General features: G+C 51.9%; 1 protein-coding gene across 1 annotated transcript; it reads left to right on the forward strand.

Annotated features, from left to right (window-relative positions):
* The first annotated feature begins 8,562 nt into the window (after positions 1-8,562).
* On the forward strand, positions 8,563-11,120 carry IER2 (immediate early response 2). The gene has a single exon (XM_020995152.2). The coding sequence runs from the start codon at positions 8,823-8,825 to the stop codon at positions 9,546-9,548; it is 726 nt and encodes a 241-aa protein (XP_020850811.1). The 5' UTR covers positions 8,563-8,822; the 3' UTR covers positions 9,549-11,120.
* The last annotated feature ends 2,870 nt before the right edge of the window (positions 11,121-13,990 follow it).

A 13,990-nucleotide genomic window follows, 5' to 3' on the forward strand; every position in this document is an offset into this window, starting at 1 on the left:
TATGTGAACATGGATTTTTTTTTGGTGGGGGGGTGCATCTTTATTTCATTTTTATTTGTCTCCCTTGTCTCTTCTTCCCCGTCTTTTCCCCTTTTGTTCCTCACAGACTCTCAGAGCCTGGGTGACCTCTCTCCCAAAGAGTTAGGGTGCTTATGCCTTTTGGCCAAATCCCATGCTCTTTCTGAACCTCTCATTTGTTCAGAAATTTAGAGGTGGAGGGGAGGGACTATAGGGGTCATCTGATTCAGTTGAGGTCCCTAGAAGTTACATGACTTCCCCCAGGCATGGCTAGGATGAGAAGCTGATTCCCAGTTTCATATTATTTTCTCTCCACCCCACTGTCTCTGCTGGGTCTGGGCACAGGGCAGGTGCACCTGAGGGTACCTGCTGAGTTACTTCTACCTCCTCTCCAGACTTCATTGGAGTGATGCCACATGATCAGTGATGGGTTTGGGGGAAGAGCAGAAACTTGTTTGACCTCTCAGGATCCTAGCTTTGTCAGCAGCTCTGTCCATCACCACCTTGGGTGCATCTCTTTTTCCTCCTTAGCTAATGAGTCATAAGTATTTATTTACTTACTTACCATTTGTCAGGTACAGACCTAAGAGCTGGAGACAGAAAGACAAAACAGTCCCTGCCTCATAAGGAGTTTACTTTCTAATGTAAATAATTCTTGGGCTTCTCTCTGCTTTATATTCCTTAGAGGAGGCAAAGTAAGAGCTGCCTGAGAGTCTGAATGGCTGGACACTGTTCCTTAATCTCCCCTGGGCTTTCTGGGTGTGAATCATTCTTTTTGGAAATGCCTAGTGCTATAGTTTGGGATGAAACCAGGTGGTGGCCCTGACCTTATTTTTCCTGCTATTTTTGGATAGGGGTCCGCTTGCAGGCAGTGGGAGAGATTACTTACCCTTCTTATCCTCTGACTGTGTTTTCTGCTTTCCAAGGACCTTGAGCAGGGCCCAGCATGCCCCACAGTGCTATCCACTAGGGTAGCTGCAATGTCTGGTTCTAGAGAACCTGGCAAGCAGTAGTGGTGGTGGGGGACATGCACTTTGAAGGAGCTCCCATCCCTGGGTCCTCAAGACTTTGGCACAGTGTCCCTAGGAGAGAGCCCCTGGCTCAGTAAGAGAGGTTGCCGGTTACCTTTTGAAGAGGCCATTTGAGGAAAATATACCCCCTTCCCTACTTCCTGAAGCTAGCCTATTTCTGTCCGTCTGATCTTTCCCAACCCCTCAGGATAAATCCTTCTTTTTAAATGACTACTCAGTGTAGGCTAAGAGAGAGAGAGGGAGCAAATTCCCCCACCCCAGCTGTGTACCCCCCAGTACCAGAGTCCTCTTGTGCTACATTATGTATGTCCACTTCTCAGTCACTTTCCTAAGCCCCTGGGGAGGGACACGAGACCTTTCTTCCCCGAATATACAAGCACCTTATCTGCCCTGCCACCCCCAAACTGTCCTAATTCCTCTTCCCCAAATCTCCCAAAGCACAAGGCCCCTCAAGGTGTTCTCCTAGCTAGGGTCACCTATGAGGTTCTGGGACCAAATTGGGGAAGGAGAGATCAGTAAGGAGGGGAGGCAGAGTGGGAGCCCCTTCTCACCTTGGTGCCCAGGGTAGGGAGGAAGGACAGTATGTGTATCCCTTATGTATTGTGGCCCCTAAATCCAGCTGTGAACTATGTAGCCTGTGGAGCTGCCTGTCATATTAACAAGGGTTGAGAGGAGGAGAGCAGAGCACTGGGGCAGGGCCAGAGTTGAAATTTAAAATTGGGTTGTCTACCAGCCACCCTTCAGCACATTCCTAGCCCCTGGTCCAGCTTAGGCTCTGGAGCCTTTTGCCCCCAATACGAGCAGTGAGTGGGTGAAATTCAGCCACACTGGGCCTGAGCTTTCATGCAGCCTGAGTTGTGATGGTTATTTCAGAGTGTCTTGCTTTGCTTCCCTCCCCCTGCCCCCCCTTTCTGCAACCCTTATTGGACCCCAGGTTCCTCCTTCCCTTTAGGCTTTGGCCTCTACTTCCAGGAAAAAATTCACCAGGATCTCCTACTTTATACACCTGGAAGCTCGAGGGGGAGGTGTCATTTAGCAATAAAGGAGGCAGCTGGGTGGGGGGAATATGGAGAGAGGAGAGACTTCTGGATTTCCAAATTCCATGGTTGTAAGCAGATGTTTGTGCCATGATTGTGAGAACCATAGACTTGGAGCTGAAAAGGACCTAGGAATCATCTTGTCCAGGCCCTAATTGTACAGATGCCAAAAGGTGCAGAGAGCCTGGAATGGGCCTGAGGGATTGTGCTGAAGTGGGCTGGGGAGGTGGGGCAGGGGAGTCAGCTTCTCCCAGGAGAGCCAAAGACAAGGGTTGTGCCTTACCAAAGGGGGGCTGCCCCCCTCTCCCCCACCCCCCCACCCCCAGGGTCCTGCTCTTCACTTTCCTTTCTCAAACATCCCTCATCTGATTCCCCACCCATTCACCTTTCTGCTGAGCTGCATGGCCCAGGAATGCTGGGTGCTTTCTGCTGATGCTGCAGCTGTTTCTTCATCAACCACCCCCAGAAGTCAGGTCCAGAATCAAGTTTTCCACAAAAAAGGAAGAAAAAAAAAGAAAAAGGAAAAAAAAAATTCCCCCAGACCCTGGGGCTGCCAGGATTTGTCTGTGTGAAGTGCCAATGACCTTGTGACCTTCAGAAAACACACACAAGGCTCCCCAGCCCCCAGCCTGCCTCACCCCCTGTGACCCCAGTAATGAGGCTTGCACATTAACTACTGTAAAGAGGAGCAGAGCTGGAGAAATGTGAATAATGGGAATAATACTGATAAGAATAAACAATGGCATTTGTAACTAAAGTTTCCACTTATTTACTTGAGGGGGAGGAAGAGGTTGCTTTCATACTCAGACCCTATCTTTCCTGCCCTTCAAAAGGCATAGAGGAAACATACAGGATCCAGATCATACCTCAGAGTAACCTGTCTTTCCCTTTTTGGGCTGAATTTCCTCCCCAGCCTCCAGAAGCCAGACAGACAAGCTTGTGGCTATCATTTAAGAAGTTGGATTTTTATTTCAAAATTGATATCTAGAAGGTGCTTCAGGACTACATGGCTTCAACTAAGTGCACATGGGGCAGAAACTGGTCTTTTGCCCAGCCCAAGGTTAGGGGCATTGTGCCTGTGGCATAGAACATGGGTAAAATTGGAGGTGAGGGAGAGGAAATTGAACTCCCCTTCCCCCCCAAGTATCTTCCTGCCACTCTTGACTAGTTTAGACCTCTAGGCAAAGCTCTGTAAAGTGCAATTATCCTGCTCCCTCATGGCCCAACTCTGAGCCCTCCTCTTTCCCCTGCCCCTATTGGGGAGTCCTAGGGGTCATAGGGAAAAGAGCAGTTGGAGCCTCACAAGGATCACAATGAGCAGGAAGAAGATGACATACCATTGTTTTTGGTGCGGGGGACACAGAGCAGGTAGCCCCCGAAAGAGAACAGAAAGGGGACCCAAGGCCTGAGTCCTCTTCCTCCCATCTACCCCTGAAGAGCAGGTCTTAAGATTGGCTTCTAGGGTGTTTCTCTCTCTCTGGGGCTGGGCCAGGACTCACTGCTGGTCATATGGGATACCTTGGCCAATTTATTGAGTTCATCCATCCCAGGGACTGAGTATCATCCATTTCTTGGGGGAAGTCATCCAGAATGCTGTGTGCCACAGTCACATTACCCCAAGAGACTTATCTCCTAGCTTTGGTTGTAGGGGACTTGCAGTGGACAGGCCTCAGCTCCCCCAAGGGGCACCACTCATGTTCTGCTCATCTAGCTCTTGGACAACCTGGCCTGATAAGTTTCAGGACTTGGATACTGCCAGCTACAATCTCCAGCTGCTGAGCATGACAAGAGTGGGGAGGCATTGGTTCATTGGGTCAGTAACCTCGCTTCCTTCTCAGGGCCCCAGCAGCTGTCGAAGCGCCTAGGCCAGCTCACCCCTTTCTCTTCTTTATTGCTGTGTGGCCTGCTGTTGCTCAATGTGTCAATAGCTGTGTGAACGTATCTAGAATTGGCTGAGATGTGTGTCCAACTGGTCATAGTGGTTAGTATCTAGGTTTGGAGGGGCTGTCCTGCCCATCAACATCTAGAGGGAGGACCAACAACCAGAGATACATGCAGAGGTGGGCATATACTCAGAAGTATTAGCTACATCCCCCCCCCCAGCTGTAACATTTACTGAGGCAAGACACATCTTAGCCTCAGTTTTCTCATCTATAAAATAGATATAACAATACTTGTATTACCTAACAGGTGTTGTGAGAAAAGAGCTTTTTGTAAACCATGGAGCATTATTGAAATGAGTAATTATAAATAATGAAGGGGCAGGCAAGGATCCCTGGCAGTAGAGCTGCTGATGAGGGGAGGCAGGGCTGTGCATTTGTTACCTCCGTTTTTCTTCTCAATGAAAGCTGTAGCTTTTAGGCGGGCAATATGGGGAGGGATACATAAGCATCTCTTCTTAAGCTACTTTTAGTCAAGAATCACCTGAAGTGCCTCTTATGGCCTGGGGGGAGGGGGGGACAACCCCAATCATGTAAGGGCCAAACCTTGAATTTTCCAGGGTTGGACCCTATATGGGTAGGTAGAGTCAAGGGCCAGTTTAAGATGGAGAAAGATGTCCCCCATGGGTATCAGGTATCCTTTAGTCTTTTCCTCTTCCCTTGGAAATAAGGGTAAGTGGTCTAGGGTGATATCTTCCGTGGCTTAGCAGATGCCCTCCCCAGTTTTCTCTCTGGTACTCCTCTATCACTCCATATATAGACTGTGTCCCCTAAGGCTCCCCAAGCTACCCTTCCTCCAGGACAGTATCTCCTACTCCCCTCTCTTATCACTACCCCTACCTAGCTAGACCAGCAGTTCTCAAAATGTGAAGTGGCCCTTGAGATCCTTTCTGGGAATCCTTGATGTCAAAACAATTTTCATAACACACTTTAATTTCTAATACAATTAATCTAGATAGAACCTAAATACACAGATTTTGGGGAAATCAATAATTTTTGAGTTTACTGGGGTCCCTAAGCTATATGGGCTTTAGATGCTCATATAACCGTTATGTACATGATAGCTACCATTTACATGGCATGCTTTGCATATTATTTCATTTGTTCTTCACAACAACCCTCTGAAGTGCTATTGTCCCCATTTTAGATATGAAGAAACTAAGGCACAAATGGTTAAGTCTCTTGCCAGGGTCATACTGCTAGTTAAGTGTCCGACACTGGATTCGGTGACACATCTTCCTCCAAATCCAGCACTCTGCCCTCATTAGCATCTGGTTCTTCCACCTTCCATCTTCTCAACCAGATAGGATACCAAGTCTCATCCAGGTCGTATTCAATGCCCCAAAGGCTGTAGGGCAGCTCATTGGTGGTCCAGTCGAACTCTTGCTGACCGCTACCTAAGCCTCCTGAAGGAGGTCACACCATCGCTGGTACAGCCCCTGGGAGGTGTTCGCAGCCTTCTGCACCTTCCTGGTAGTCGGTGAAGAGGGAAATCAGGGCCATCTCCTGGCACCCCTCCCCACCCTCCCCCCATTATCTGCATTTGCTAGGCGGGGTCTGGTGCCTTGCCAAGTCCGACCCCCCCCCCGTACCTCCCCCTTCTTCTGGGGCCCAGCAGGGTACCCTCACTACGCCCTGGAGGGAACAGGGAACAGGGGCGGTGAAGAAGAATCCCACCTCTACGCCCCACCCCCAACCCCTGCTGCTCCCGAGATTGCTGCTCCAGCTTCGGCACCGCCAACTCCACGCTCACTTTAGGACCACGAAACAAAGACTTTCAGAGATATACTTCCTCAAGTATGCACGCCCTGCCCCGCACCCTAACCCCCGGAGAGAACGCAGGCTGTGCCCCCGGCACGCAATCCCCAAGGCACCTACGAGACGCATCCCACGCAATGGGAGAGGGGGAGGAGAGGTCCCGGGAGCTCGAACACAGAGACTTCCGCCCTCTCTGTGGCCTCACCGGCGCCTCACCTCCCTTCCCCGTCCCTGGCCACCATCTTGGTTAGGGGCAGAGCTGGCTTCTTACCCTCCAGATAGCTGTCCGCGACCCCTTCTCTTTTTCCGCCAATGGTCTTGGCATCTGCCAGGAGTGGGGGCGCGAAGTAGTCGGGGCGTCATAATCTCTTTCTTGGGTGGGCTTTGGCCTGGGGAAGGGGCTGAATGCTAACTTTCCGACGGGGAACGCGGGGGCTTCTCTTTTGGTATGCTGGTCCTGGGCAGTAGGGGGAAATGCGTGGGTGGTGTGGTGGTGGTGGTGGTGGTGGTGGTGGTGGTGGTGGTGGGGTGTGTGTGTGTGTGTGTGTGTGTGTGTACGTACGTACACACAGCTGTAACGCTGGAAGGCAGCATCTTCAAACCTCCCCAAACCTCCCCCGGTGCCCTCCCTGTCAGATCAGGTGAAGAAGCATTGATTAAGTGCCCACTACGTTCCAGGCACCATGCTAAAGGCTGAGGATACAAAGAAATTCAAAAGCCGGTCCCTGCCCTCAAGAAACGTACAAACAAGGTATATTATATTCCCAGGGCTGGGAGTGTGCTAAGCAAAGAAGCCCAGATTAAGGAGTTCCTTCCTGTCTTCCTGCCAGCGAGCTCCAGAAATCAAGAGGGCAGAGTATGGAGCTTTTTAGTTCTGCATCACATCCTTCCCGTACCCCAATCTTTGCCAAATCGCTCCTAACCCTCAAATCCTCGGGAAGCACTGGTACCACCTATTACTACACGTACCAGCTCTCCGCTCCCCTCCGTACATGGCGGGCTCTAGTTCCTCCACTCATCTCGTTGACCCGTGGCCACGAGCCATCTTCCTGAGCTGCAGAGGTTTGAAAGGAAATGGATTTGGAGATTTATAGACCAACGGGCAGCCTAAGCGACTCCCTTTTGCGCCGCGTCCACGGGTCAGGTACCACAGTACAAGAGGGTGGCAGAGGTGGTGATGGAAACCAGCCCCGGGCTTCGGAGGGAAGGCGGGAAGAGAGGAAGGGGCGGGGGTGAGACCACCAACTTCTCACGGGCCTCGAGCCGAACACCTACTTTAGGAAGGTAGAGTGGAGGAAAGATTACAAAGGGACAGGGGGAGAGGAAGGGTTGGCAGGGCCAGAATGCAGGGGCAGTCACTTCCAAGAAAAGTGGAGAGCAATCTCCAGGAGAACGACCGCGAGAGATATCAGAACACCAGTCAAGTCAACAAGCATTTATTAAACATTTACAAACAGGCATCTGGGGTCTACAAGGAATACAAACACAAGGAGAACAAACACGAGGAGAAAGATAATCCGAACCTTCAAGGAATTTATATTCTAATGGAGAGAGATAATGCATTAAAAAAAAAGCTTGAAAGGGGTGGGGTAAGTTACCCACGTGGGGGCGCGGTGGAAGAAGATCCAGAGTCCCGCGTGGAGTCTGGAGCGAAATGAAAACCAAACGCAGAGAAAGTGGGTACGGAACCCCTAACTCTTGCTAGTTACAACAACTTCGAACAATTTCCTTCCCCAGTCTTCAGTTTTCCTATCTGTAAAAGGATCTGTAAGTTCCAGCTCTAAATCCGATCCTTCCTAAATAACCTTCCTTCCTCCTGGAGGATGGTCCGCTCCGAGGCCCAGGATTGGAGTTCCGGAAGGAGGCTTCCCATTCACTGACCCTAAGATTCCGGGCCTCTGCCCTTATTTGGGCAAGAGGAAGCAGCGCAGGCACCCAGCGAACGGTCCCTGGGCCGCCGGACGTCACGGTTACCTAATATAGTCATGGAAACGAAAACTAGTGGCGGGAATGCACCAAAGCCTCACAAGAGGCGGGGCCTTCTCTTAAAGGGACCAGACTTAGGGAAGTCGGGGCTATGGTTGAAACTCCTTACTTTTTCCACAAGTTACTCGCACCCTCTTTCCTTTTGGGAAAGCAGAATCACGGAGCTGCACGGGCATGGGAAGCAGGAGTGAATCTGTGATATATCACTTTTAATATTTGTAACTAGTTCTCTGCCCCCTTTCTCCTCTTTTCCCCCCAGCCTCGAAGCGAGCTTTGGTGGCTTTGCGGAATTGCTAGTTTTGTGAGAAAGACCCCAGGCTCCTCCAGATGCTTTGACAAACACTGATCACTTTTGCAAGGTGATAGGGGGGAGCTTGTCTCGGCCCCACTACGGCACCAAGGTACGAGCTGGAAGTGGTGACATTATCGTGCCTTCATTCGCGCGGCCTGTCTCTGAGCCGTTGACTGCAAGGTTGACTCGAGATATCTCGCACCACGCGCTTGAGGGGCTCTTTCCCTCCCCCCAGTTTCACACCGAGCTCGGGAACAATATGCGCCCAACTTCTGGAAGAAGAAAATTCCTAGGGGAAGGGTGAGAGGAGTTTCTCCCCACCCCAACTCTGTCCAGTCCAGGCTCTTCCAGCCTTCTTCCCCTCCCCCACTCTCCTTGGGGCTTTGAATTAGGTCCGGCATTTCCGTCCTGTGGCTTTAAAGGGCCTCTGGTGGCGGGTCGAAAAGCCGGGATGCGGCTTTCTGATTGGGTGGAGCGGCTCCTCAGTGACGCAACTAGAAGTATAAAGAGCTCGGTCTCGGGCCGGGTTTGCCTCATTTGTGTACACGGTTTCGACCCTTTCGGCAACTTAAAGAAAAATCTATCTCCAGTTTGAGGTGGGCGTCACAGGGAATCGGGGGTGAGAGCAAGCGAAGAAAAGGGCGAAATCCCTCTTGCTGCTCACATCTGTTACTGGGCTTTGCCCAACGGTCATCCCCCCAGCCCGCCCACTAATCTACCCTCCTATCTCTTTCTTCCGTTGCTGCGCCTGGGTCCCGGCATGGAAGCACAGAAGGAAGCGCAGCGTATTATGACCATGTCAGTGTGGAAGATGTACCATTCACGCATGCAGCGCGGCGGCTTGAGGTTGCACCGGAGCCTTCAGCTATCGCTGGTCATGCGGAGCGCCAGGGAGCTCTACCTCTCCGCCAAGGTAGAAACAGACGAGGCAGAGCTATCGCCCTTCCCGGCCGCGGCCCTGGCTCCCGCCCCGAACCTGCCCCAGCCCATGACCGTAGCTGAAGCCGAAGATGCCTCTTTGCAAGTGTCTGAAGAGGCGATCCCGGCCCCAGAGCCCATGGAAACTCAGGAAGCTAGGGAGAACGAGCCGGCGCCCGCCTGCAGCTGCTTGCCTCCGGTGCGCAATGCTACTCTGTCTCAGCGCTCGATGAAACCCAATCGCAAGCGGCGGAGCAGTAGCTTGGGCCAGGGTGGGGAAGCCGGGCTGGTCCCCAGCAAGAAAGCAAGGTTGGAGGAAGAGACGGCGCCGACTGAAGGGAAGACTGAGGTTGAGGCTGAAGACCTGGAGAGGCGGCAGTCGCAGGTGGAGGAGGGCCCCTTCCCTAGTCTGGCCCGAGTTTTACAGAAGCGCTTCTCCGGCATTCTGAGTAACACCGCGGGGCCGCCAAAGCCCACTGCCCCGCCTCCCTCGTGTGAACTCCAGCCTGGTTGCCGCCAGGCAGACCACATGATAAACATCTTGGTGCGGACAGTCGTGGCTTTCTAACGTGAGCCCTGAACTCCGGACTGTGCCCGTAGCTTTAGCTGGCCCGAGTTGTGTCGAGGCCGCTGTCCAGCCCCGAGCGACCTGGGGCCTTAGGCTTTGGTCGTCCACCTCCCGGAGAGGAAGACTGACCTCGCTCCTGTCCTTCCCCAGGCGCTGGTGACGGCTTTGGTGGCAGAGGGGAGTGGTGGTGGGGAGGACGAGAGAGAAGCTGCTGATCTGGAGAATTTGCTCCATAATGCTGCTAAGAGACTGGTCCGAGAGGAGAAGATGGGACGCTTTTTCTGACCTCGGTAGTCACCCTCCAGGCTGGGGCGGAAGGGACCGTGGCATCAGACTTTATGGATGCCAGTGAAGCCAGCCAAGCATCCAGACTTCAGAGACTCGTGGAGACGCTGGTGGTCTTGCCTTTAAGTGACCTGCCTCAGACCTTTCTATTGGAAAGCGACATATATGATGGTGCTATTGACGTGACTTGTTATTTCCTCTTCCCTAACTTAATGCTTGTTCTTGGCCGCCCAGTGGAAGCGGTGGTGGCAGCAGCAAGTGCTGGGTCTTGAGGGCATTTGCTGGGGTGGGAGGTGAGGTGGGGAAGGCTGGGTAGAAGCTCCTTTCTCAGGGTTTAAACTTTTTAAAATTGGGGGCGGTACTTCTGTCCCATTAAAGCTTTTTGTATAAAACTCACTGGTGTTTCATGAGTTTCACTGGCCTCCTTTTTTCCCTTCAAAAAAAAATTCAGCCACCCCTACAATGACACACTTGTTCATATGATCATACTGACATCATGGGCTCAGGGAACTTCCTGTTTGCTGTCTTGTGAACTCAGTGTGAGTCTTGGGTGGTGAGTTGGGAGGGAGTGGTGGGACTGCTCTTCAGGGTGTTGAGTGGCTCTGTTGGATGAGTGAAGTGTGGGTGTGGAGTTGTTAGGGTTTTATGAGTCATTTAACCTAGAAAGGGAAGTGGTTCCTAGCTAGATTCCTCATTAGTGATGGTCAGGAAATAGGGGTTTGGAATTCCATTCCCTTGTCCATCTCAGCCACAGATTAGACTGGTCATCTAGGTTTGAGTCACTGGAAGAAGGTGGGGAAAGATGGTGGGGGGGGAGAAGAAGAAGAGAGAAGTACTAGAAATATATATATATATATATCTTGAATTGAAAAGGATGTCACCATTCCCACATAACTATAGTTCCTAGTTCCTGTTTCTATAGGTGTTGGGAGTTTATAAAACATAAAGGAAACCCCAAACCAGTAATTGTTCGGTTTTCTTTTTGAGGTCCTGGGGTGGCATCGAAAAACATGCTTGTTGATTACTCCCAATCCATTGGTTTTACACCCGATAAAATTGAGGTCCAGAGCAGTGAGTCTTGTCACAAGATCCTTGATACTCAGTTTAGGTCTCTCCTATTTCTTTATATTAAGCAATTAAACCGTCTTCCTACAAACATCTTCTGTTAATCTCCTCTTTCCTTGAACAAGGTTTGCTTGAATTTTTTTTGTCGTTGTTTAAACCAGCCTTAGGGTTTTTTTTTTGTAATATTGCCAAACTGAAAATAAAAAGATCTTTTCAATTCAAGCTCCTGTTTGCGGGCCTTGTTCTTTGCTCTCCCTGGGGAGGGAGAGTTAATGGGAGCAGGTAGTGGGGCTCACTCACATAGCTCTCCTGGCTGCTTGCCCTGAGGAACTGGTTGGGCAGGATTACCAAGAGGGAGGGAGAGGACCGGGCTACTTACCCTGGGGGGTGACGGGAGCCTGTAGTCTGAAGCCCTGGCGGTTCCCACACATGTATTCACTACTCTCCACTCCCTTTCCTGGAATTCCCTTTTTTTCCCTTTAGGATGATCTGAGTTCTAAAGTGTGCTTCAGCATCTCCCTTAAGTTACAGTGAAATAGTTTCCCTGGGTATTTGGCTGCTTGAAATGGGGCCTCTAAGGGACTGCTTAAAGTCAGGAGAAGAAGGCCAGAGGTCAGATTTAGACAATTATAACTAACTGCAAACAGACTTCACTACAGAATGTAGGGCTCAGCCTGCCTCAGGGTAAAACTCTGGCCGGGGGGAGGGGGGAAAGGAAAGCCATATTTCAACCTCTCCTTTGGCTCTGGACTCCCTGTGGAGCTGAAGCTCAATACGGGGGGGGGAGGGGTTATATAGGAGACTGGACCCCAAGGTCAGCTAGTTAGCTTTCCTTCACTGCCCTCAGCTCCATCTGTGGGAGGCCAGGGGCGGCGCCCGCACCGCCAGCACCACCGCAGGTGGGGTTGAGCTTAGGTAGCGGTGGGAAGGGGGGTGGGGAGGAAGGAGACAGCCGGGGTAGTTGGCGAATTGCCAAAACCGATCTAAGTCTAGGTCTGCACTCGGGGATCCTATCTGGTCTCGGCCCGCCCTCGTTGTGCGTGGTAAAGCCGGCCCCTTTGGTGACCCAAGAGCAGGAAGAGCAGGGCAGGAGGGTGAGGGAGCCTCTTTCCTCTCATACCTCATTCTTCACTTCCGCCCCCTCCCCTGAGCTCTACCGGATAGCATCTGGAGTCTTCCCCCCTCCCCCTCCGGTAACAGGCTTCCTGTGGTGCTCCCAGTTTCTCAGCCACCTTCCCTTTGCCTTTGGGAGTGTTGGTGGCGGGGGGAAGGGAAGAGCTCTGTTTCGAGCCCTCCATCCATTTCAGCCTTGCTCAAGGAACCCTGCTGGTCGCCCCCACATATTCTTGTGCAGAGAAGTAGGGCTGGGAATGGAGCGGGGGAGGGGGGAAGTCAGAAGGATTCCTGAGATTTTAGTGCTGGCCCCCCTCCTTTAGTTTCTAAGGCGGAGACGCGGGTGATTTCCATCGCTGGTTTTTGTCGGTTCTAGTGCTAGGCACCTTGGGGGGGGGAGGTCAGCAGAGGCAAGCAAATGAACCCCCTCCCTTCAATCCCTGCCTCCCCCGGCAGTTCGGGAAACTCCAAGCTCGAGGGGGCGGAGAAAAGGTGCGTGGGCGGGCTAGGCCGCACATTTCCGGGGATGAGGGACGTGGAGGCGGAGGGGCAACTCTCCAGCTAAAAGGCCCCCAGTTTTTCACCTGTGGCTTCATATCCTGTAGCGGGAATCAAGTACTTTCCTTCCGGGGGAAGGAAACATGCTCTGCCAGCCATGCCCAGGGCTGGGTTTTCTTTCCCCCAGACTCGGGAGTCAGGTGCCCTTCCGGTTCTTCCACCAGGGCTGCTGTCTGGGCCTAGATGCAGCTCTAGACGCCCCTATCTCCACACGCTCTAGCTCCTTCCGTACAGAGGACGCTCGGGCTCCGAGGATTTCTCCAACTGTGATGTTCGCCACCTTTCTGAGTTAGTGGAGATGGCCATCCTGGAGGCTATATGGCACTGGAAGGGCTGGAAGATAATTCTTAGAAGTGATCGGGCTGAGGAAAAGAGAATGAGTTAGCAACCAGTTGCAGGACAAGGAGATGGAATGAATAACCGTGCTTCTAAAGAGCTTCTAAAGAACTTCTGAATGTATTCCAGACATTGCCTTCAGTTCCCCTCTAAAGAGACTGGGGGGTGGGGCGGGGAGGTAGAGGCTACAGACTTCTCTTTACCATAACAAACCCTGAGAGGCTGCCTCTTTAAGCCCAAATTGCTGACCCTTGAGTTGTGTCCAGAAAGACACGACGAAAGAGAATGAGCAAAGAGATTAATGGGTTGGGGTCAGTTTAAATGCTCTCCCAGCCCAGGTCCAAGGCACCTTTGCTTCAGGCGCAAGTGGAGACAGTGCCTAGCCCCAAGCCTGGCGAGCTTCTAGGCGTTTGGGGAAGAATGAGCTCTGGACGACAACTCCCTCAAACTATCTTTGCCGGTTTTCAATACCCGGGGCCCTTTCCTCCGGTCGGAAGACAAGTCTCCTACACCCTGGTCCCAGACAAGGAAAAGGGGCTTGGGCGAGAAAAAGAGTTTGGGGAATTCCGAGGGTGCATACTCCCAGGGCAGTAAGAGTTAGCGAATTAGGGTGAGGAGTGGGTGGGGTTTAAAATATGTAAATAATTCCGGGAGGGTGGAAATAAGAGTATGCAAATGAATCGCTGGTAAGGGAGGGGGTGGAGGCATGGCCAATGAGACCTGAATGAGCAGGGTCTTCTAAGTGGTGGGGGGCAGAGAGAGGCCGCTTATTTCCTAGTGTCTGTTTGGTTTGCTATATGGAAGGATCCTGGGCTAACAAGACGTAAGTGGGAAGTGACAAGAAAAGCGCAAAAGAAAAAAGTAAAAAGAACCAAACTTTCTAGTAGCCTTGGGGCAGAGCAGACCAATACTTCCCCACCCCATCCCCAGCGACTTGCGGAGAAGACCCAACCAGGACCCTCAGCGTTGCCCCGACCCCTTCCCCCGTACCCCCTAGGCCGCTCCGGGGTCCTATCCCTGGGGGCTAGGGGGCATGTGTACTCATTCCTAACAGTCTTAAATCAGCGAGTTGGAAGGGATCTCAG

This window comes from Phascolarctos cinereus, unplaced genomic scaffold, assembly GCF_003287225.1.
Source record: "Phascolarctos cinereus isolate Bilbo 61053 unplaced genomic scaffold, phaCin_HiC Scaffold_4;HRSCAF=312, whole genome shotgun sequence".
NCBI lineage: Eukaryota > Metazoa > Chordata > Mammalia > Diprotodontia > Phascolarctidae > Phascolarctos > Phascolarctos cinereus.